Genomic DNA, 23,925 nt, shown 5'->3' with positions numbered 1-23,925 from the left:
CAATACTGTCGGACAGAGATATATCTCTTTTTCAACCCTACGAATATGGCGGTCATGCACATATGAAGTAACTGCATCCTAAAAAAGGGGGGGTGGGAAGGGCAAAGATATATCTCTATCTCTTCTTGGGAAAAGATAGATATATTTCTGTCGCTACAAAAATTCTCTCTGTTCATGTATTATAATGTATTAATATTATAGTCATTCTCGTTATTTCCGACATTGATAAATTCTGTGCGCCGCTCTAACTGGAGGTTGGGAGAGGGGAGGTGATTTATTTCAGAATACACGTGCGGTTTATGATATTTCACGACGGCCTGCATGTCCGAGTGCATGGTGCAGAATAGCGCATGATATCGCTTACGTCTTATTTTTCGAAACCAGATTGGTGCCGCGAAAGCAGGAATTGGGCGGAGGTCGAATGATGCTAGGACGCGAATGAAACAGGCGCTTAAAAGGGCAGCCACTATAATAAGAAGAAACGGGAAAGCAGGGAGGGCCTGGTGAGAGAATGCAAGCCTCACCTGTACTTTCGCCACCTCGTAGTTTCTGCTCGGGCCTCTCGACCCTCTCCTCACTCGGCTGAGGTGGTCTCTCTGTCCTTTTCGGATAGTAGGGGTTGTACGACGAGGGCCACACGGTGGTCAGCCTTTTTGCTGGCGGTGGCGTGCTCGGTCGTCCTGAAAATAGATTAGGACCTTTCTCATCTAACCCAGGCACTCTCCTGTTTGCTTCCTTTTTTTTTATACCCGCCAATAATCCAGCCCAGTATGTCTCTTTCGCTTTCTTCCGTGCTCCCCGTTTCTGCATTTGATTTTATCGCGTGTGTGAAATATTATGCGCACTATTCTACACCATACAAGGCCGCAGTATCAAAACGCGAGATAGTGGAAATTCAGTCGATGCGATGTAACGCGATGTAATTATGTATTACAAATGGACATAGGTATTATACAGTGGACACATAGATGGGTTCAAACTTTAGTCCAGATTAAGCTTATGAAAATAACTATTTCTGTTCATATTTTATATTCTTAGATACCATTTGTGTACTTTTAAATAAATTATATTATTAAAATATACATACATAATTAATATCAAATAATAAATATATTTTAAAAGTTTAAAAAAATAAGCATGTAAATTAAAACAGCCAAACTATAAACGTCTAACAGTTACATTACCATTAAACTAAAATTCTAATTTGTAATAAAATTTCTTCCTTCTAATATCTATAACACATTTATAAGATAAAGGAATAAAAAGAGTTGGTCTTTTTCTTTCCGTGCTATTGCCATACGTTTTAATTTTGCTACGTAGTAGTTACATTCTTGGCTACGTCATTTCTAGCAAACGAAATCTAATTTGTAATAAATGCGAGAAGAAACATATGCGCACGTGGCGGGCGCAGGTTTGATGAATTCTACGAGCTTCTTTGAAAACGAGCCAAGTTCAACTTGTTGCGTTCGATGCCAACGGACGTTCCATTGAACAAAATGCCTTCTCACGCGAGAATCTTACGGCAAAAAAAGAGGTCGTGGAAAGTACCTGCAATCCTCTATAAAGCGTCTTTCAACTAACTTCGAGTTTCAATTTAATTTTACTTGATCTAAATACAATTCTTCTGATTTTTCAGAGTAATTTACAATTTTTTAAAATAGATCAGCTTTTTTTACTTTTAATGTTGACAATCATAATAATCATCTGTGGTTTGAGCTATTGTTTCTCAAATGATTTTTAAGAAAATAAAAAAAGAATTCAAAAAGGCTATCGGAATAATTGTAATTTAATAATCAATATAACATTGATATTTTATAATCTCAAACATCAACTAATATTGTCAGAGAGAAAAAGAGAGAGAGAGAGAGAGAGAGAGAGAGAGAGAGAGAGAGAGAGAGAGAGAGAGAGAGAGAGAGAGAGAGAGAGAGAGAGAGAGAGAGAGAGATAGAGAGAGAGAGAGAGAGAGAGAGAGAGAGAGCAGAGAGATAGAGAGAGATAGGAGGAGAGAGAGGGTAACAATATGTACAAATATTTAATTAATATATTTTACATTATAAAGCGATTATTGCAAATTAGGATAAAAGGCATATGACTGCCATTAATTTATTTTATTTGTGATTACTCTGTTAAGTAATGTGATTATGCTGCTCCCTCGGCAGCATGATCATATAATGTTTAACAAACGCTTCTTGCCATAAGGCATTGCGTTTGCCACGTCTAATTCGATTATATTGACAACAATATAAGATTATACTCGACGCGCTAGCGTCTTATCTTTGTAAATATGAAAGTGCATCCCGAGAGAGTCGCATCCTTCGCTGGTAGTAGATTGAAACTTTACTTACACGATAATTCTGTACAATGCGCATCAACCCGGAGTGTAATTCAACTTGATATTCGCCACGGGGCCTGTATACTTCTACTGCGCGGAGACCCGTTCTCTGCGACTTGGTAGCAAGATGCTTTGACGCTTATTTCGTTCCTCATAATCATGAAGATTATTCAAACTACTATCGTTCGTGGTCCCGTGCGTGTCGTTCGCCGATGTGATCTCGAAAACTGTGGCGCGAAGTAATTCGAAGTATATAAATTATATTGACGCGACTCCGACTATTCGAAAAAAAAAGACTAGAACGCCCGTTTCATCTTTAAGTGTTATCTCAAATTGTTGTACAATCAATTTTACATTTCTTTCCGAAACAATAATATAAATTGTTAAATAAAAACTGTATATAACAAAATTAAAGGGGGGAAACGTTGCGACAGTTTTGGCTACGTGGTGATACAAAACAGAGCGTAGTTGAAAAAATTATAAATATAAGAAAGATATAGGAAAACTGTTTAAACACTCGGCGCGAACGAATATCCGTTAATTAACTCCCTCGAGCTCTGCCTATTCTTAAATCGCTTTCACTCGACTGAATTCTGCATTCTACTGCTCGGTTAGGCTGATAATATGCATACACAATCCTATCTCTTCTCCACTTTTTGCAACAGATCTCTTCTCTCCTTCTCTCTCTTTCTTTCCTCGTTAAACCCTACAGTCTTTCTTGGTTTGCAAACAAGCGACCCTTTAACCCACCCAGTCTCCAAGTTGGACACTAAAAAGTTTTTGAATAAAAGTTTAAATACGCCCCGAACAAACTTCGCTTCGCAGCTTCTTCGCGACTCCGTAACAATATGGCAACTTCTGGGTCACCTGCCGCAAAAGCACGTAGGCGCATCTTTATATTTACGCCTACGTGCTGCCGCGCGATGCCTATGAATATCTACACTCGTTAACATTCTCTTTCCTGCCGACAAAGCAATCACAACGGGGCTCATATTTCATCCGGCCTAGCATCCTTTTGTTGCCCTTTCGTGCGTCGTGGACTTGTTTAGAAAGTTTCGAAATAACTCGTTGAAAATTTAAGAGTCTCTTGCGGCACCTCGAAAGTGCCGCGGCAAGCGTCAAGAAGAATTTGTTTCGCGAAGACAAAAAACAGGAAAAGATAGGCACAGTAAAACAGGTAAACAGATTCACGAGTACAGTTGAAAAAAGTAAAATGGCAAGATGGCATTAATAGTGTTAATCGATGATTAATCAAAGTCGCAGTTTTCCTACGCATTTTTGAAAAATGACATTGTTCGCAAAATACTTATAAAGAATCTTTTTTTTCAATAGGAAATTCTTTATAAAATGTATTTGACGTAGAAAATAACTATATTGTAAACTGTTTTATAATTCCTAGTATTTTTGGTCTTTACATTCTACCTTTTAAGCTTGAAGATTTGTATCGAGATAACAATAAGTCTGTAACGAAGCTTCAATTAAGACTTTCAGACTTTGTAACTTTGTTCAACAGAGTTTGATCTGTAACTTTAATAAACAAATTGATTGTGATAAACAAAGTCATTTTCTATCAATATAAAAAAGAGAAGAGAAGAAAAAGTAAAATTTCACTGTATAAATCAATTTATTTATTATAATATAAAATTTTCTAAATATTATACAAATTATTAATTTTGTAAAATTCAAGAATGTAATAATTTCGTAAGATATACTTTAAAATCGTATTTAAAAAATATATTACAAAATATAATAAATTATTAATATATTATGTTTTATCTCTTTAACAATAACACTATTTTAAGTACGTATTATTTAAAAAAAAACGTGATAAATTTATAATTTACCATGATATATTTTAATCTACTTTGCTTTACAATAATAAGAGAGTAGAATATTTTCTTTTCATCTTTTTCTGAATATCAATTATATCAATATTTCTGAATATATTATATCAACATTAAAATGCATGTAATAATTAATCGTATTTTTAAATGCTCTCGTATATGCATATCAAAATTTACGACGTAACCTAATGCCAGGAATAATTTTGGTCTTCTTACCAAGCTTTAATTAATTAAGATCGACAGAATTGACAGGTATCTTGTAAGGTAACTGGTATATAGGAATTATTAAACGTTGCTATATAATCTCAACGAAGTAGCTCCAATCTTTTTTGTTGCAAAATTCACTTAATCTGAGAACAAAGGATAAGATAATTTCGTATCTATTTGACATTCAAGCAAGGTTACTTTAACTTGAGACGTAGATGTATCATTATTAATTTACATTGAAGTCAAGGTTCTGATAAAAATTAACAAAAACTTTCTTTCTAACTTATTTCCAGTACGCGAAGAGAAAATGTAAATTACGATATTGCATAATAATACAAAGCTCAGCATTAAATTTAATAATTAAAATACTTCCAGCAATATTCCTTTTTATTAACTATTCCTGTGATATTTTAACTCGTTTTCATAAATTTATTTCGCGCATACGTTTAAAATATGTTAAACAAATAATAAAACTTCAGATTATGAGTTGTGCTTGGAAAAAAATTTCATTTAATTTCTTATCATATCAGAAAAAGATCATAAAAAGCTATAGTCAGTAAAAATAAAACTAGAGGAATCTTAAAAATAAAATCCGAATCGCAAGTAAAAATTGTGCAGCTAACAGATTGTTCAAATGTTTTTTGGAAAATTAGATTCTTGGCATAATTTCGCGATCTCCTCTTTTTCGAGAACAGCAGTACTATTCTCCGTATCTAGATCATGCCACCACCAACAATGCAATCTCTGCGCTGTATGCATCCCACCTAGTATCTCGCAGCGATGTCAGTAATTGAATTTTAAATGTGCTTAATTAGGTCACTGGTTAAGCCACCGATGTAATATTGCAATATAAAATTAAAATCTGCGTTCTCTGATTTGAACACAAGCCGGAAACGTAAATCTTGATTTATGTCGCACACGAACGTAATGAAAATCTTAGCGTAGATCAACATCATTTTTCATAATATCAAATTGGTTTGTATACGACGTTTTATTGACCGAAATAACGTGATAAACGATTGCATATATTTTACTTTTTTTTTTTTTTTTTCGTAAAATATTCATAGACTTCCTTAATATTTTCACACCTCCCTTTCATCTCCGTTTTTCACGCAAAATTACTTTTTCGCTGGGATCGAATATTCTCCTCGTCCCCCCCCCCCCCTCCCGTCTCGGATGACTTTTGATATGTCGTCGCGTGCATCTTGCATTTCGAATCGCAGATCGTTCCGTCCAAATGGCGTAATCTTATCTCCATGGGCAAATAAGACGAACGGCAGTCCCATTGGAAACTGCTAGGCATTTAACGTCGTGTTCGTGAGTTATTGCATACCTCGACTAGGTCATTAATAACCCCGTAGTATTAAGATTGATTCGGAGACGCGCGCAAGAGAGAGAGAGAGAGAGAGAGAGAGAGGCGGGGGAGGGAGAAGAGATGAACGCGACGCGTCCCTTGCCGATTTCGCCAAAGTTTCTCGTAATATTTAATCAGTAGTCGAGGCCATACATTATGGTGAAGGCGCTGTCTCGTCTCGCCCGCGGAGTACGCGCATCTACGGCTCCGAGTCGTTAATACGGTAAATTGCATTAGCCGCGGGGAAAATGGGTACGTCGGAGTCGTAACTCGACACTTCCACTCGTGCGGCGTGACATCTCCATCGAAAGAACGTTTTCGATTACCATTATTTGCACGTACGATCGCGTACCACGGCTCGCAAAGAAATCGCGTGTCGGACTTACGCCTCCGACGCTCGTAAATCTCGGTTACGATCTTCCAGCTTTTACGATCGCCGGGTTGCGAGAAAATTCAACCCGTGGCGACATCAATATCGGGCAACACCGCGCGCTTCCTGCCCTCGCGAAAATTCGCGAATAACAGTTATTCATTAGAACGGTCAGTTTCGCCTCCCCCTCTGCGCTTCGAAATAACGATAATCCACCTAGCGGCCGGCGGAGCCGGTACGGTAAAATTGCGAAGCTTAATGGCGGTAATACCGTCGTGGCCGAGCCTTGTATGGCGTTAATAATGCAGTATATTGAGATTGGTTTCGCGAGGTTGAGGAGGGGAGGACGGAGAACATCGAGAGAGGCAAGCAAAACCACAGGGACCTGACCTAGGCATCTGCCCAAGTTATTCTCTCCCGCTTTAATAATACATAGACGCGCCAATGCGCGGACCTCCGCGAGCCTAATATAGAGGACTCTAACTCCGGAAACATTGTACTTTATTCGCGGATGAAACGCGAAGAACACTCGGGCAAATTCTTCCAGGAACATTTTCCCCTCGACTGGCGCAGTAAGTCTCTCGTATCGCGCTCACAATCAGTCAAACTAATTATTTTCTCGAAAATTAAAAAAAAAGATGAATATTTGAAGATTCTCTCGACGCTATCTAAATAATATCGAATCTCAAAGGTACACATTATTACTTATCCTTGAAAAGAAAAACACATGATATATCGCTTTAATTTAGATCGCCCTCTTCGCACCTCGTTTCCCTGGTTTAACGTTTGTTTTTTCCTTCGAGTTAGACGCACCTGCGGTGCCGCTTTTTCACGCGCGATTGAAAACAGTGAAGGAGGTGAAAGAGAGCACTTTAAGATTCTACGATTTGGGAATAAAATGTAGATAATGAGTTTGCCTTCGCGTGAGAATTGTTAGAAGATCGTCCGCAGGTAATATCGATTTTCGAATCGTCAGAATGCATATATTCAATAAGATTCTCACCTTCATTGTTGGCGCTGCTCTTGATCTCCGTCGCCTTCGGTGCCGCCGATGGCTTCGGAATAGCTGAAATAAAAATCGTTCGTCTTTAATGACGTCGTATAACTTCTTAAATATCGGCCAATAAATTTGACTCGAACTCCGCCATCTTATTCATATTTTAACTGGGGTCATCTTATCTTCGAGCGGCGGGAATTGCACGGACCCGGAAGGAGGATATAACGGGAGGTTGGCACGAGACATTTCCTTTTTCTCTCTTTCTCTCTCTCTCTCTCTCTCTCTCTCTCTCTCTCTCTCTCTCTCTCTCTCTCTCTCTCTCTCTCTCTCTCTCTCTCTCTCTCTCTCTCTCTCTCTCGGCGATTTAACCGTGCCGATTTACTGCTAACATCGACTCGGGCTTTAAATAAATCTTCGATTCGGGCAAAATTAAACAGAGGCTCGAGAATTCGCGATTTATGGAAGTCGTTTCACTCTTAAATTATTCACGTCGCGAATACCACGTCCGCGTCGCGCCATAATATCCCGCATAGCAGACACAATCGCGGCGGTAGATGCATAACGATAGCGGTCAGAAAAAAATTGTTTGTCCGGACACGAACGGGCTAGAAAATGCACGTCAGCTTACGGTATAATCTGATGGATCCCTCCGTCTCGCCCAGCGAGTTTTTGCTAATGCACCGGTAGCTACCGAAGTCACTCGCTGTCAAGTTTCTGATGGTGAGTCTCATGTGCGCGCGGTAGCTGTTCTCCATGATATTCGTGGAGTACTTCTCATTGGAGAGAATCATCTCATCTCCCAGAAACCAGTAGCTCATGGCACGGGGATAAGCTTCTGTGTGACAGTCGATCGTTACGTTGGTGCCAGTTGGCGCACCGACAAGCTGATTCGGCACGAAGATCATTGGGGAAACTGGAACGTTAAAGAAAGATTTATTGCAGCCTACTGTTTTATGCTAGTTTTATTTATCGGTTACATAATTTCCAATCGATTTTCTGTGTTGTACTCCGTTTAAGCGTGTTAAAATGCATACAAAAAAATTGTTTGTCCGTTAAAAGTGGATCTTGATTGATTTTAATCAAAGAAAGTATAGACTATTATTTGTACAAAAATAACAAACTGTAAAAAACACCGTGAAACATCGTAAAAAGACGCATGCAAGTTTCAGCAAACTCAACATTAAAAATTTTGCAATTTTTTATCATTGATAGAAATACTGTAAAGAACAGTTTTGTTAAAGTATCTAAAAATTTAATTGGATAAAAATTGAAAAATAATTTAGTTTAGACCATAAAAATAATTACAGAACGCTCAAGCTGATTGCTAGAATTTCAAAGTACTTTTCGCCGCATCGCTCATCATGCTCTCTAAATTCGAATCAAGGAGAGTACCTCTTAATTGGAATCATTAAAGGGCACTGAATAGTCACTGATGGTCACAGTTACAAGTATAGCATTGCAAATCACTAAAATTCCACTGATTCAGATTTAGAGAAACCTTGGTAATTATTTTAATGATCAAAGAAAATTATTTTCAGATCTTTACTCAACTAAAATTTAATTGTTCTTCTCGTGTACTTATGTTCAAAATATATATATTTTAATAGCAAATGCATAATAAGACATCTGCTTTCTAAATTGGAATCAATATATTGACTGAAAAATAAATAACTAGCTTGACTTTAGTGATATAATTAGATCAATCAGTGATATATACACTGTCTCTCAATAATAATACACTAAATTCCTGTCAATTATTTTTTTCTCAGTCGAAATCACTGAAAAACAGTGATTAAACGCCGATGATCACAATTATAAGTACAACACTACAAAGATCAGTAAACTTTCACTGATTCAGATGTAGATACAATAGTTCCTTAATTATTCGCAACGTGCAATCGCCGTGCGATGAAATTAAAGATTCCGCCGAGACGTAGCATTGAGTTTTCCCGTAATGCAGGACACGACGGATCAAGTTTGTACTTTCCGAGATGGCGTTCCCCGCAAAATGCGCTACGGGAAAACAAGTTGGGAACAAAGTCTATTATGGTTACAAGTCTAACGTCGACGTTAAGGTTACGCAATGAAGAGTTAAGGCCGCGCGAGACGACGGAGACGTTGCCGCGCGACGTCGCAAACGGTTCCGTCTTTATACCCTTCGTCGTATTCCTCGCTCGCGCTGCGCTCGTGCCCCCGCGCCGCCATTCCGGACGAACAATTTTCTAACTCAGCAACTAAACCAGAAACGGCTCCTTCTTCGTTTCGTATTAATCCAACGGCGGATGCGCCGCTTGACGGCGGCGACGTTAGTGGCAACAACCGTGCGCTTTGGTAACGGGTTAAATTAAAGTTGCAAACTCCGCCAACGGGTTGTATGATACAATAAAGGAATAATAATGCGTTCATAGACGGGCACCGATGTAAAACGACACCGAGGGTACCGAGAGCTTGTTATACCATCTAACGAGGAGACTCATATCCAATATGCTATCTGGAAGCCGATGATATCGTGAGTTGCTTTTCGATGCCGTCTTTCTTCGCTTTAATTTGGCCACGAGTTTCGTCGGAGAAGGAAAAATTGCCGCCGAATCGAAGAACCTTGCAACATTATTTGTTTAACGCTTTCCTTCTCCCCATGTGCACACGTGGATAATAAATTTAATAAGTACTTCTAATAAAACGAAAGATTCACAATTAAACCTTTCCAGCTGGCCGCGCTCTCCATCTATGAACAACGCAGACCAGATATGTATATATATATATAGAAGCGTAATGCAGCTGAGCCTGAATACAGCAGATATAGACGTAATCGATGGTAGGAAATAGGGAGAAGTGTGCATTAATTAAAGTCAACGGTGGCAATTTGTGGATTTGTGGTAAGCCGGGATGCAACGCCACGGACTACGCGCTGATGTACAGGCATGGTCAGGTGATCATGACTATACGAATGTGCATCGTTCATCGTGCATACCGTTGCACGTCATCCTGACAGGCACTTTTTGTCATTATCAATTAGACGGAGGGTGGCATTGCATATATTTCAGATTCGTGCGCGCGGAACGTAAACAGCCCTTGCCTTTATTAAAACTAAATGTAACATTATGCAAAAATTTTTTATGCACGAATTAACAACCGCATCAAAAGTAGGACAAAAAATTTTTTAAATTTAGCTGGAAGAAATAAGGCTACATTTAATACCTTAACGTAATAATAAGCTTTAATTCAATAGTCAAATAATCTTGTTAAAAAATAAACGTCACTTCTGCGGAATCTCAAGCGAGTTACCGTTCATAATTCATTAGAATTCTCAAAGTGCTCTCGTGCAATTAAATTACAATATCAAATGTTATAATACATATTTTGCTCTTGAACGTTTATTAACACGAGCAAAATTGTACAGTTTACATCTCGCAGTTCATTTATTATCGCCGTCCGCCTGGTACATACTTCAAATGCATGCAGCTTTTTATAATCGATGTAAATAGCGCGCCGTCAATTACGCTCTTATCGCGGAATCTCGTCATGACTCAGCTGCACCGTACTCGTAATTACATGGCCAATTGAAAAAGAAAGGATATTATACTCTCATTGTAGCAACGGGAGATTCTGTCCTGAGTCGCTTATCACGCTCGCGCACCGCGGTGTGAATTGTCGCGTGTACCCAGATCGCACGGAGTGAAAATGTAGGGAGTAAAAAAGTCAACTCACTAAATTGTGCATGTCTCATCAACATGCCTGATGAAGTGGGTTACCACTCGCAGGGACAGGGCGCGTGGAAGCACCGCCGCCGGTTGCACATGCCAACCGAATTATGTTCCCCGGTATCCGCGCGTATTTCCCTCCCTCCTCCCGAGCAATATAGCTCGCTATGCTTTATGCAGCGGCACAATTTTGCTTGCGTTGCGACGACGACGGGCACGCTGAAAACGGGCATGTGACATACGAGCCGTGTACTATACAACAAGTCCGATTGTCGGCGAAGGTCCAAAAAGATCGTTGTGTCAACGCGACGTCGTTGTCGCTAGATTGAATGTATACCGTCGGGTTTATCGTCAACGAGCTCTTTTGAAAGCTCAGAGTAAATCTTTTCCCGTATCCCACAGGCGCGCTGACTCGGGCTAAATGAGCGATTGCAGATAAAGGATAATCCGCGAGATGAGTTCGTGGGATATAATTTCATTGTCACACGCGGATTTCATTTCTGCGTACATTGCGTAATCGAACTAATGAACTGCAGTATATTGATTCGCATTATATCCGTTAAAGCACGAGTACACTCGTGTAAATTCAGTTCGTTATCTTTTGCTTATTACGCCGCTGTTTATTTCATTTTGTAATGGGCCAATATGGGAAACTTGGTAAGTAGTAGAGAGAGACTGTTTGACTGGTTGAAATTTATACGATGTCTCCATCGAGAGAGTTTACAACGTGTTACGAAGTAGCTGTTAGACTTCCGGTTCCGGAATAGAGCCTTGACGTCTCACACTGATCGAGCACTTTTTCCAGTTTTTGTTTCTTTCTCTTTTTCTTAAAGGAAATATCTGCTTTTCAAATTCTATGCATTCTTTTCACATTCACAAGAGACAAATATAAAATTTAAATGCGTAATTCGTCGTCGCGTTCATAATATTTTTTTTTAATTAAAATTTTTTAAATTTAATTTTAATTATAATTCTAGAGAGAAGAATAAAATTGCGGAATGTTTAATGTAACTAAACGGAAAAAAAAAAAAAAAAAAAAAACAAGTGGAGCGGAAATAGGAAAATGTAAGAGAACTTCTGTATGAGAATAAGTAATGAGCATACAACATATACTGCTTTGCAACTCGAAGTACAATCATAATTGTACTTTGCATTGATTTCAAAGCGTGTTATATTTTAAAGTATGAAATATGCATATCTATTATATAATTTTTGAATATACAAATAATGTATACAAATTACTTCTAAAATATTTCAGATAATACAATAGAGATTTATTTCAATGATTAATTCCTTTAATATTAAGTATCCCTTTACTTCAAAATATATTTATGTCGTATTTTATAATTACTTTGCTTGTAAAAAAATTTACAAATATACGCAGATTTGCGATTACTACGTATTGACTGCAGCAACACGTAATGATTATAAACTAAAAATGAGTCGTGCGTGTGCAATAAACTGTAAAGAAAAAAGCTTTCAACCAAAGAAAAAAAGAGAAAGAGGGAGGGTTAAGTCAAAGCGACAGCATCGATGCAATTGAGGCAATGTAGAAACTATACATGTTAACCAACGTGTATCGCGTGTGATAGTTAAAAAAATTAATATACCATCATAAATCACCATCATTATTGCGGGTATGCATATGTATATTGCTGACGAAGGTGGCAATAAAAAGAAAACCGTAACGTTGGTGCGCCATCGATCGATCGGGGACACACAAAGGGGAAAGCGAAAGAATTATATCGTCAATCAGATCGCGTAGGAGAATGTCTCGCGACTCGCTCGTGTCATTACGTACGTTCAAATTTTCACAAAGCGGATTCCCGCAAATCCCCACACGTGTACGTGAGGCGCGGCACCGGGGGAGAAGGAGGGCGGAGAAAAGGGCGAAAAGGGACCACGCTGTTCAGGGGTGCAGGAAGACGATCTCTGAAGCGTCCGCTATGACCCGGAACGCGCTGCATCCGCGCGCGGAAAACCGATGTTTTATCCCGCTCGTCTAAATAAAATATGTCCCCCGCCTCCTAAATATTCAAGAGATACCGCTCGGTCTGTGTGTACGTAGCGTATACCATTCCTTCTTCCCTCGGCAACGATGCCGGATTCGCCGGCGCGCACGCACACCGACGTGCAGCCGCACGCGGATGCAGGCATACGAAGTGACACGAACGAATGAAACGCATAAAAGGGAAAAATGACCAGGGCCGACGGGACGGCTTGCGCGCGGCTTCCAGTATTTCCCCGGGGCTTTCCCGACGGCATTTCTCCCTCCCGTCCCCTCCCACCCTCCCTCTCCTCTCCGACACCCCCCGCGAATTCACCCTTCCTTGCCTCTCGTTGTCTGGTACACGTATTCGGTAGCGGAGCACGTGCGCCGCTGCACAGCAACGTGTGCACGCGCACGTGTGCTCGCGTTGTGCAATTCGTGAAATGAAATTTAAACAATACAAGACCTGACCCCGCCATCCGATCGGAGATCGCATATAACAACGCGTTGAAAATTTATTCGACAAATCGTTGTTGGACGTGGTCCAGCCCGTCCCCCGACAGAGAACCCCAACTTTCGCGTCCTTCCTGCCCGAAAAGGTGCGCGCCACGCGCGTCGGTATTTATGGTATTTTACACGCGAGCAAGCCGGAAAATTAGGACATTTTGTGAATATTTAGAGTTCACAATCGCAGTAGTTCGCCGGGTCCAATTAACATAATTCATTACAGCAATTAAGTTTCTGCAACGCCCGCATACTACTGTTTCAACATTTTAACGATATCGCTATCTCATAATTTTTTTTTAACGTTGCACCATTGCGTATAATCTTGACGCGTAAATCATTATTGTTATTTACCTGTCAGCATCACACACTGACGATAGTCGGCATTATCAAGAGATACGGTAGTGTCTCGCGCCAAGTAAACGCGCAGCGCGAGACCGCCCCGTGTACCAATATACGCGAGTATGCGACTTGCGAGTACCTGAGATTATCAGATCTCAATAACGACTAAACCCATCGAGTTCTAACTAAGCTCAATCGAAAGCTTGGGTTTGATTTGTATAAGAAAACTGTTTTTTATTTTTACTTTACGTGCCCTACGAGTGGAGATATTGTGACGCAAAGACCGAATTTTAAATTATTCATTTAAGATACGTCATCGTCGTCTATGTCCAGTACATGAATTCAACACTAGAGGACATTAAAATTTACCTGTGACAAGTGTTGTATAAAGTGTTGATGTATACTATATACCCCTAAGAAAAAAAACTATTATATTAGGTAAATTGTCTTATTGTCCTATTGTTTTATTGTCTTATTGTCTTCCCTACAAAAATAATGATATAAAAGAAATGCGCCAACTATAAGAATACTTATACAAAATTTATTTATTATAACTTTTTATTAAAATATGTAATAATAAACGGGCTTGATGATCAAATAATTGAATGATTAAAATCAACTAACGGGATTATAATGAAGCAAAAACTTGGTGTGCCCGGATCGCATTTTTTCTATATTTCCAAGACTCCATTTTATTGATATCAATAAGTATGTATACGAAAATGCGATCAATGTGACTTGGGTTTTGTTTTACTATCTATCAGTTTTTACTTCACTATCTGTTATTATTGATAACATTTCCATTTTTTAAATAACTTTTTGATAGATTTTATAAGATATTTCTAAGTCTTTTTTTCAAATATATTTAGCTAATTGTATTGATCTCGTCCCATTTTTAAATGCGTTCATGTACTTGACATATTTTTTTATCTTTGTAAAATTTTCGAATTTACGACACAGTCGTAATCGGAAAATAATATTATTACCTCATGCAATTCCGACTGAGCCTTGAATTAAATATCCACGTCGTTAAGCATTTATTACCGATCTAGCATGTAACATCGTAAAATTATAATTAACGTCACATTGTATCCCCTCACATTGCTGGCTGCATGCCATTCGTCATGAATATGTACGTATCTCATATTTGTTACGTACAAATGCGATAATAATGTGCGGTATGCTTGCAACAAACTCACATTCGACATCCACGGTGATCCTCTTGCTGACCGTGGGCGGCACACCATTGGTCGCGATGCAGAGGTAAGCGCCCATTTCAGCGCGTGTGATCCTCGTCAAGTTTAATTGCTCGCCATCATACAGGGGCACTGAAACCAGAAGCGGGAATTGATTCAGCTTGGTCGAGGGCGCAAATATAGTTCGCGGAAACGGGCAGGTATGTATGTACCTTCCCGTAAACAGCTTTTCATCCTTGTTATCTCTCGTGAGCGAAACGAGGGAGACGGTTATGCAAATAGTTCGGTTTGAAATTTAGCAAGATTTACGCGACATACGGAGAGCTCTTAACGTTAAGAGTTAAAATTTAACACGCAAAGATGAAATACCTCACGACAGACGAAGCATTAAAGTTTAAGCCGACGACGTAATTGCTAAAAGAATCACGATAACGTAAGTCGAGTGCAGATGTATCGATCCAGAACGAAATTTAACGCTATAATAAAACTATTAATGAAGCTACAAGAATACGTTTTTAATGCTGCCATGTGATTTATGCCCGCAAATGTCTATGTTAGTCCAGTACGAAAGTTTACAGCGAGATTTGTATTTTACAAGTAAAACTGTAAAATTATAAGAGTCACGAAATGGAAGAAAGTTAATACAGAAGTCTATCCCATTTTCGTCAAATTTATTCGTTTGTGTGTTAAGATTTTTCTTCTATTAAATTTTTTTCCCGTTAGACCGAGTTCGTGCAAAATTGCCATGCAACTGTCGCAAATAGCTCGAGGCTACACAGGTATTAGGTCTCGACTCCCGTGATCAGGATTTTCGATGTCATTATCGGTGAAGATGTATGTATTGGCTTCGTGTCTACGTTACATCAAACAACGATTTACGAGGAAACTTCCGCTGGCTCTTTATTACGGAGAAACAACTGGTAAGAGTTAATAGAAGACAGAGAAGAAAAAGAAGCAAAATGATCGACACTCCGTGACAAGAAATTGGCGGTATGAAGTTACTGTTATTACCGTTATAAGACAGAAAATGAATCGTTTGCATCTCGAAAAATGCTTATAAATGCAATTTAATCTGATATTATTACACTAGAGCAATAATGCGATGCAGCGAACAAAAAGTTTTAATGTAAAATATTTTACATGTTTATAAAAATAATAATTTAAAAAATAACGAAACAAGTGCAAGCTTTTGCAGCTTTTATAGATGAAAATTATAATAACAATCGTATCTCCGCGCGACAAAATTTTATTTAATTGTTATATACAATTTGTAAATCCGCACGCGAGATCAATAATGATATTTTATCAATGTTACGTGTTGATATGTAAGCTCTCAAATGATTTATGATACTTCGTACAAGTTTTATTTGAAACTTTAACCATGTTATTATGTAGTAAAATGCACGTAGTCCCGTGTAGCCAAGATTGTAGCCAAGGAGGATTACTTTTTGGTAATAAATTACCGGCCGATAATGCAATTGAGGGGAGAACGAAATTCGATGGATTGAGAAAGAAGTTGAAGTACGATAGAAATCCGATAGAAAGAAAAAGAGTCCCTTCTGGTTGTTCAGACACGATATTTACTTCTTTATATAACGTAATACTTTTTGCTGATCTCAATCTCTAATTTCAAACCTAACACAATTTGATTTTTCTCGAAGATTTAGCAACAATAAACAGATATATAAACTTTATTTTTACGATTTGTAATAATTTTAATATTATTAATATAATTATGTTAAATTATCTTTAAAAAAAAAAAAGAAATAATTGTTTTCTATTATTAAGAAAAATAATATATTTTTTATTTTACAGATTACATATCGTTTATATCTTTATATTTAATAAAAATGTTAGAGAATGTTAGAGATTTTAATTCTAATTCTTCAAAAGTGGCATCTTAGCCAACTTTTTTCTTTCTTTTACTGATGTTCAAAGAATGTAAGAGATTTGTGATTGAAATCAAAATAAATATATTAATCCAATTTCCAATTAGTCCTATTCTTTTTTATGTATCAATAATGATTAAAAAAATATCGCAATCAAAAATTGCACCTTCCCCCTTAATCGCGACCCTCGGATTATCGTGCAACCCATCAACGTCAATCGTACAGGCCTGGCGCATCTCCGTAATGACAATTAACGAAACGAACGCGAGCCATAAGAATACATTTGGACCACGGGAATCGTACACCCTCTTCCTTGGTCCGAGGGCTGCGCTCATAAATCTTTATCCCGGTTTACTTGGGCTTTGCTTGTCTCCTGGTCCGCGATTAACCGACCCCCGACCATTAAAGCGGGCGATGTTTCTTTCACGAGACACATGCCCTGCCAGTTCTACCTTGCCACGTGCTGTATTCACCGTTGGTCGGATGCGGCGTGCAACGCCGTCGATTGGCAGGGGCAAGGCACAGCCGCCGATCGATCGGCGCGAAATAATTGAGAGAACGCGCGAAATTCGAGAGAACGGCGGCGCGGTCCTGTGGATGCCAAGTGACGTGATAACACCCACCCGATAAACCGCCGTGTTGTTGTGCCGTGAGGCAAACGATCGCCACAGAGTGGCCAGATATCCGTGTGCGCGTAAAAGCGGAAAAAAATATTGACGGAGGACGTAAAAACATATTTCTTCGGCGAGAGCCCGCGCTCGATTTTCTCGCGGTTATCACGGCGAATCCTCATCGTCGCGCGCCTCGCTTTCGTTTAATCGCTTCAATTAATACGGCGTCTGACTGCTGCTGTCGAGGTGCGGTGCCAGGAATCGAATATTTAAATCCGATATACGAAGAGATAAAACGGTGGAAATAATCATATTCGTATTACGCTTTAATTCAGAAGAATTTATATATTTTATTTTGTTTCTCTCAATGTAGCATTTTACTCTAATTTGGCCGAGAAATTTCTCACAAAATAACTTTTTCTATATTCTGCATTTTAATCAGTGCATTTAATCAATGGATTTAATCAATGTATCAAAAATAATTTCGCTTTTACACGTACGCACCAACGCGTTTTAATCATGTTAAATAATTGGATACGTTCATTGTCGAAGTATTATATATATATAATATTCTTGTATTACTCTGCAAATTTGCAAAAAAACAATTATGTGGAAAAAAATTTCAGAGAATAATATATATTGCACTACATGTAAAACAAATTACGTAATGTATATATCTTATCGTAATGTATATGTATATTTTACATTTACTTATTGATACACGGTTGTAATGCTGAAACTAAAAATTAAACATAAAAAATAATATATGAAATCCCGAAGAGAAAGAAAAAAAAATAGAAAGAAAGCAGAGGAAACAGGAGAGCAAGGGGAAAAAAAGAAATCATCAAATTTCGATGATCATTTTGCAGTTCATTAAATGCCGAGACTAAAATAAAAACATTGATCAATTGATGCGCTTCAAGCAAGCCTCTTTTAGATCCCTCGGATGCAATATGTTGGCTAAAATATTTGCAATGAGTTTTTGATCGTGGTGGCACCGGTCCTTTCGATACAAGTTCATTTCGCCATCAACTCATCCGATATTAATGTATTCCAACGTTCTTCGACGAGTCCGGGAATATTTAGATAGCGGGTAGCTCAAAGCCCGGATGCAAATCGATACATCGGATTGAGCAAACACTGATAGTTATTTTTAAGGACGATTCGCAATGAAACTTTCACTCGGCCGTATAAAAGCTCGCCCACCCACAGAGGCAGAACGGCATCGAATGCAAGAGAGATATATAAATATGTGGACTCTTCCCGATATTAATTATTGGAGGTATCTGAAAAATATTTTTTTGCAACATACGCAACATTCGACGAAAAACTGAAATCTATCGGAATTGCCGATCTCTGTGAAATAACATACGCCGGAAAAACTGTCAAAGGAATTAATAATACATAATAAAAGTGGGCACGTGGACAGAGCGAAAGAATGCTTTGAATATCGGAATATACGGTCGCTCTGATTGCATGTATAAAATATAATAGAAAACCCATGCAATATCGTAACAATAATGTTCAAAATACGATATTATCAATGAGCCACACGCTCATTTAAATATATTACGTTATAAAAATAATAGGTAAAAGAAGAGACCGGCAAAAATGATTAAAGTTAGATATAACGCATTTCTCAGACCGCGTGATACGAGTACGTGCTTTTTGTATCGCACTTCCCCGCGCATATTTTAGAGTCTCTCGTGATACAACGTCAGAATGTTCGGGATATAAATATTCATGACTAAATTAGTTCTATATATTATAGTTATATTACACTTTCCGTAGCCGATTTCAACGCGCGCGCGCGCGTGTGTGCAGTGATTTGTTAGATAAAAATTTCCATTTGCTAAATAGAACTTTATATTTTATTTCATTTCATTTCTATGTATTTTTATTTTTTATTTGTGATATTTTCAACTAAAAATCCCGCGTCACAAAAAAGTATTGAAAAATTTAATTATCTCGGTCTATGTATGCTCTAACATAGAAACATCGTATTTACATATGTAGGAATGTAATTTTATTTTCGATCGTTGCAATCACATGAGATTACACTTGCAAATTGTGTTTCTCTCGCGTTCGCATTCCCTTCGGTAATCGGCTCGTAAGTCAGCCTTAACATCTCCATTCATCGCGGTTTATCTTCATTCAACGTCTTTCCGTGTTCCACGGTTCGCCCCTTGACACTCGACCATCGACCGCGGCAACTAACGTTTCTCTTCTCAGTCGCCGCGCCCGCCGTTGCGGTGCAAGCGAAGTAACCGGAAGCGGTCGCGCGGGGAAACGACGATACGACACGGATTAATAAAACGGCGAAACTAATCCGCGAAATTTTGTCACTACACCCGCGCTGATAGCACAAGGCGCGCAAAGGGTATTATATAATATTACGAACTATACCGGGGCCATGGAGATACGTATGCACATGCATGCATATGTACCCACCTACCCTACCGAAAACTTGGAGGATAGTGTGGGCGTGCGAGCGGTCCCGGTGCTCCGTCATGAATTTGTATGAAGCTTTAGAGGGGCTCAGATGCCCCGAAGCGCGGCTTTGCAGATGTTTGAACAGAAATTCCGGCCTTTTACGATCCTGCGCGGCGGCGCGCGGCGGTGCGAGCGGGACGACAACCGTGGACGAGCATGGGAAAGGGTGAGAAGGTGCAGGGGATAGAAGATGCAGATAGGGATATGAAAGGCTCTCAAGTGGCCTGGCCAGACGAAGACGATGGGTCGTGATGAAGTTGTGTGTAACAAAATAGTTGGATGGGAAAATTGCGTCGGATACCGGGATTATGAAATAGGCTTGCCGTGGCCTCGCCAATGTCTAATGTTTGCGTTGACGCGTAAGGATTCAAGACTCACGACTTCGGATGGAACAATATTAGCTGTCGAAGCGCATACAGTGACTAACTTGTGTAAATGTGGGTTTTTTAATGTAATTAAAACGATGAGGACAGTGAATTTTCTGTGTCCACACAATGCTAAAAGTGAACGGGTTGAACAAATTGAACAAGTAAGCGTAGTTTTATTTGTAGTTATTCGGTATAGAACGTAAAACGCAATTGCTAAATAATTGCAATTTCTACGTGTATCTTCGCAATTTTATTTTTGCTAGATACAAAGTTTGAATAATACTCGTTTATATGTTACTGTTGTTTATACTATAATAATTTTTATTTACAGAATAATTTTTATAGAAATAATAAAATGAAAAAAAAAAGGTCTTTTTCGATAAAGAACAATTCTTCCGGTGCAAAAACGTTAACAAACAGATATCGCGCTTCTGTGTGATGTTCAAAATGTCGAACAACTAATTGCAGGCAAAGGCACTTGATTATGACATGACGCAAAAGTAATTGGTGCTAACTAACAGTCTCTCTTTGTCGTCATTCGACAACGTATCACAGAATAAAATCGAACAATTAAAGCTACAATCCAGCAAATTAACGTGAATTGCTTTTAGTGGTTCTTTTGGATCTAACTTCGTAGTGCTTATAAAGTGTGATAATAATTTTGCATATAATTATACGAGATAGCATAGACGTTCGTCAGCGGTCAGCGATGCATCACGCTAACGGAAACCATGGAAAATGTTTGCTTATCACGAATGTTTGCAATCCATCACCGAAATGCAAACGGTAAAGGACGACGTGGTTTCACTTGACACTGCAAATTGACGCGTGCTAGAGGCACGATGCTTTACGACAGCATGCTTTCAAGATGATTTAAAATCTTCCTTATCATCACTTTTCTTCACTTTGAAAACACCAAGAGCAAAATACGAAGACAAAAAAGCACGAGGCCGATGGGTCATACGTAATATAAAAATGTGTCGATAACACTCATTTATTACATCTCACATTTGAAACCAGTAAAATCAAGAATCGTAAATATATTGTATACAGAATGATCGTCAAGTATTCTAAAAGATTTTAACTTGGATTTTAAGGGATAATTCCTCCCTAATTCAAAACGAAGACTTTAGTAATTTTTTATTAATGAATTTCATGTCCGTCAAATATACACAAAATTTACAACATACTAAAATAATTGAAATAATTTTCGAAATTTTTCCATCGACTTTGACACTCTGTTTCTTAAGCTTCCGTTTTGAACTAGTATGAGAAATCACACCTTAAAATATTTTGGAGTATTTAACAATCACCCTATATATATATACTACATACATATTTTTGTTGCAACCCTCAACGTACCAATAAATCCATATCGCATACGGTCTAAAACGAATATTTACCAACGATAAATTTCAATATTTATTTTCGAAAGGCAGTCTTATCGCGCATATGGCGTACACGAAATATAACTGAATGTTTTCACAATGATAAAGAGTCCAGATAAACATCGAAAAATATATGAAATTTCACATCATCAATTGTCATGCGTAAAAATAATATCGACTGCTAATTAGATTTTTAAAAATAAATTAAAGTGGAAAAGGATAACACTGTCCATGGTTCGGCTACCCGACACAAATAGGTTCCAGTGTTTCTATTTGGTATTCGGTAGGAGTAAACCGACGTAACACATTTCGACGATTACAACAAGGATCGATCCAACTGCAAGACGATGTATCGGCTAGTGCAACAGCCGGCCGTCGACATCAGGATGTAGCCGAGGAGTAGTCGGATAGTACGATTAGCTCAAGCACGGTTATAAACCGTTCCAAGTGGCGACCGAGCGATTAATTTTCCAGCTTGCCGGCAATTGACTCTCCTTGCACGACTCAAACGCAGTCTGGGACAACGGGCTACACGTGCCACTAACTGTTTTATAACTGGATCACGCAATTGCTCGTAATAGAAATGACTCCGTTACCGAGGTGCAGCTACTACGAGATGCTGCTACTATTAAGGAACATTGTCCCATATAACGTTAATTGGTTGAACTAAATTGTGTACGTTTAGAAATTCCTTGCGTTTTTTGCCGCCAATTCCGAAAAATGCAAAGCATTTTGCTGTTGTCATCGCGTAAAAAATAATTCTTTAATAATGAACGAACACTTGATCATTTTATCTGACTAAAGTAATCCGACACGCGAAAACCGAATATATGTATATACTTATTAATAAACGTTATAGAAATTATCGCAAAGATACATTTATTTCATGCATTTATTGTACAATTATTATAATAAAAAATAATTGTATAATAAATGGACAGCACCCACGAAGCGACACAAATTTATTACTATTTTTCATATTTACAAAAATAATTATACAAGAAGTTTATATTAGCTTTTAAAGACAAAAATGTAATAAACAGATAACTAATGTAATGACAGATAGTGTGAGTTACATAAGCAAAGTGTGCACTTATCCCTTTGTTCTCCGACGAATTCATGAATTAGCGAATTATATGCAAGCCGGCTTCAAACCACTCCATTACTAATGGTCGCTTTCTAGGAAGCGCTATTTCCGCACGCGACTCCATTCAATAATCAAGCCGGGAACACGCCTGGAAATTCCTGAAGGACCCAATTTCACCGTAAAACTCAATGGATTAAAACTGGTCCACGTAACGCCGACGCTACCTCCTGGGGGAGGACGGACGTCGTCGTGTCCGGATGTCAACGTGTCCCAGATGGCGTCGACATTAACCCATGAGAAACGTGAGCGAGGACCAACCGCCGTGTTACGGTTAGGAAGCCGCTGTGGTTTTGGTCTTCAGATCGAAATGTCTCTCCGGGAGAACGTTAGTAGGATGCATTCAGCACCCGATAACGTTTCACGATCGCAATGTCTAATTGAGTAAGTTTCAGCCGAACTCTAAGGAATTATTTCGTTAAAGATTAGATTGCAAATAAGATTCAATGTAAAATATTAGCTACCTGACCATGACATTACTGTTTTCTCGTCAAAGTTGTCTTTTGTTCGATTTCTTGAAGATACATTCGATCATCATAAAAGCGAAAATATGACATATTGATTGTCCCAGCAAATTTTGCCGTTTAATTCGCATAATTTAATTATTTATGTAATTTGATTTATTAATTTTTAACATCTTGAACTACCGTTTATTTATAGCCGTACATAAATATCTTTTTTCCAACTGAATATTTATGGCACGCTATCCAATTACAAAATTTTAATTAAAACGTACCTGTTGCCTCTTTTTTTATCATCCGTAACGCATATACAGTTATTTCATTTCACTGAAATTAATTAGGTTTCTAGAGTTTAACAATTTCCGTCATAATTTTTATTAGCTTATTGAAATTCTACTGACACACTTTCGGCAGGGCGATAGAATGACGAACTAAAATTTCTTCTCAAGAATTTATCGAACTTTAACAGTTTCCAATGTTCTTTTTCTCGCTCTTCAATCTTGATATAAAAATACAACTGTTACCGATTTCGTCGTCACTTGAGCAGGTAAATATCCTCGAATAAAATCGCTTATCTGGCACATTTGAGGTTGGACGGTCCCGATTGTCGGAATTCGAAGTTCAGCCGTAACCGTACGCGGTTCTGCCTATCAGCTCAGCAGTTCCAGCGCACACCATGAATAACACAGAAAGCTATGCTTCCAAGTGGAAGCCGTCAGGTAGGAATTGCTAGA

The 23,925-nt window shown here is 38.4% G+C and overlaps 1 protein-coding gene across 15 annotated transcripts in view; it reads right to left on the bottom strand.

Annotated features, from left to right (window-relative positions):
* The window catches only part of LOC105831519 (lachesin), a 268,879-nt gene that overhangs the window by 27,653 nt on the left and 217,301 nt on the right, over positions 1-23,925 (bottom strand). For 14 of the 15 annotated variants that reach the window (XM_036284104.1, XM_036284105.1, XM_036284106.1 and 11 more), the window contains 4 exons: positions 14,841-14,969; positions 7,733-8,017; positions 7,111-7,173; positions 525-680 (listed from right to left, as the gene is read on the bottom strand). In XM_036284104.1, coding sequence (XP_036139997.1) covers positions 525-680; positions 7,111-7,173; positions 7,733-8,017; positions 14,841-14,969 — 633 coding nt within the window. The remainder of the gene's footprint in view (positions 1-524; positions 681-7,110; positions 7,174-7,732; positions 8,018-14,840; positions 14,970-23,925) is intronic. The other variant, XM_036284107.1, reaches the window with a different exon arrangement.

This window comes from Monomorium pharaonis, chromosome 3, assembly GCF_013373865.1.
Source record: "Monomorium pharaonis isolate MP-MQ-018 chromosome 3, ASM1337386v2, whole genome shotgun sequence".
In the NCBI taxonomy this organism is placed as follows: Eukaryota; Metazoa; Arthropoda; class Insecta; order Hymenoptera; family Formicidae; genus Monomorium; species Monomorium pharaonis.
Note: the sequence above shows the minus strand (reverse complement) of the source record. Positions and strands in the feature narration are given on the sequence as shown.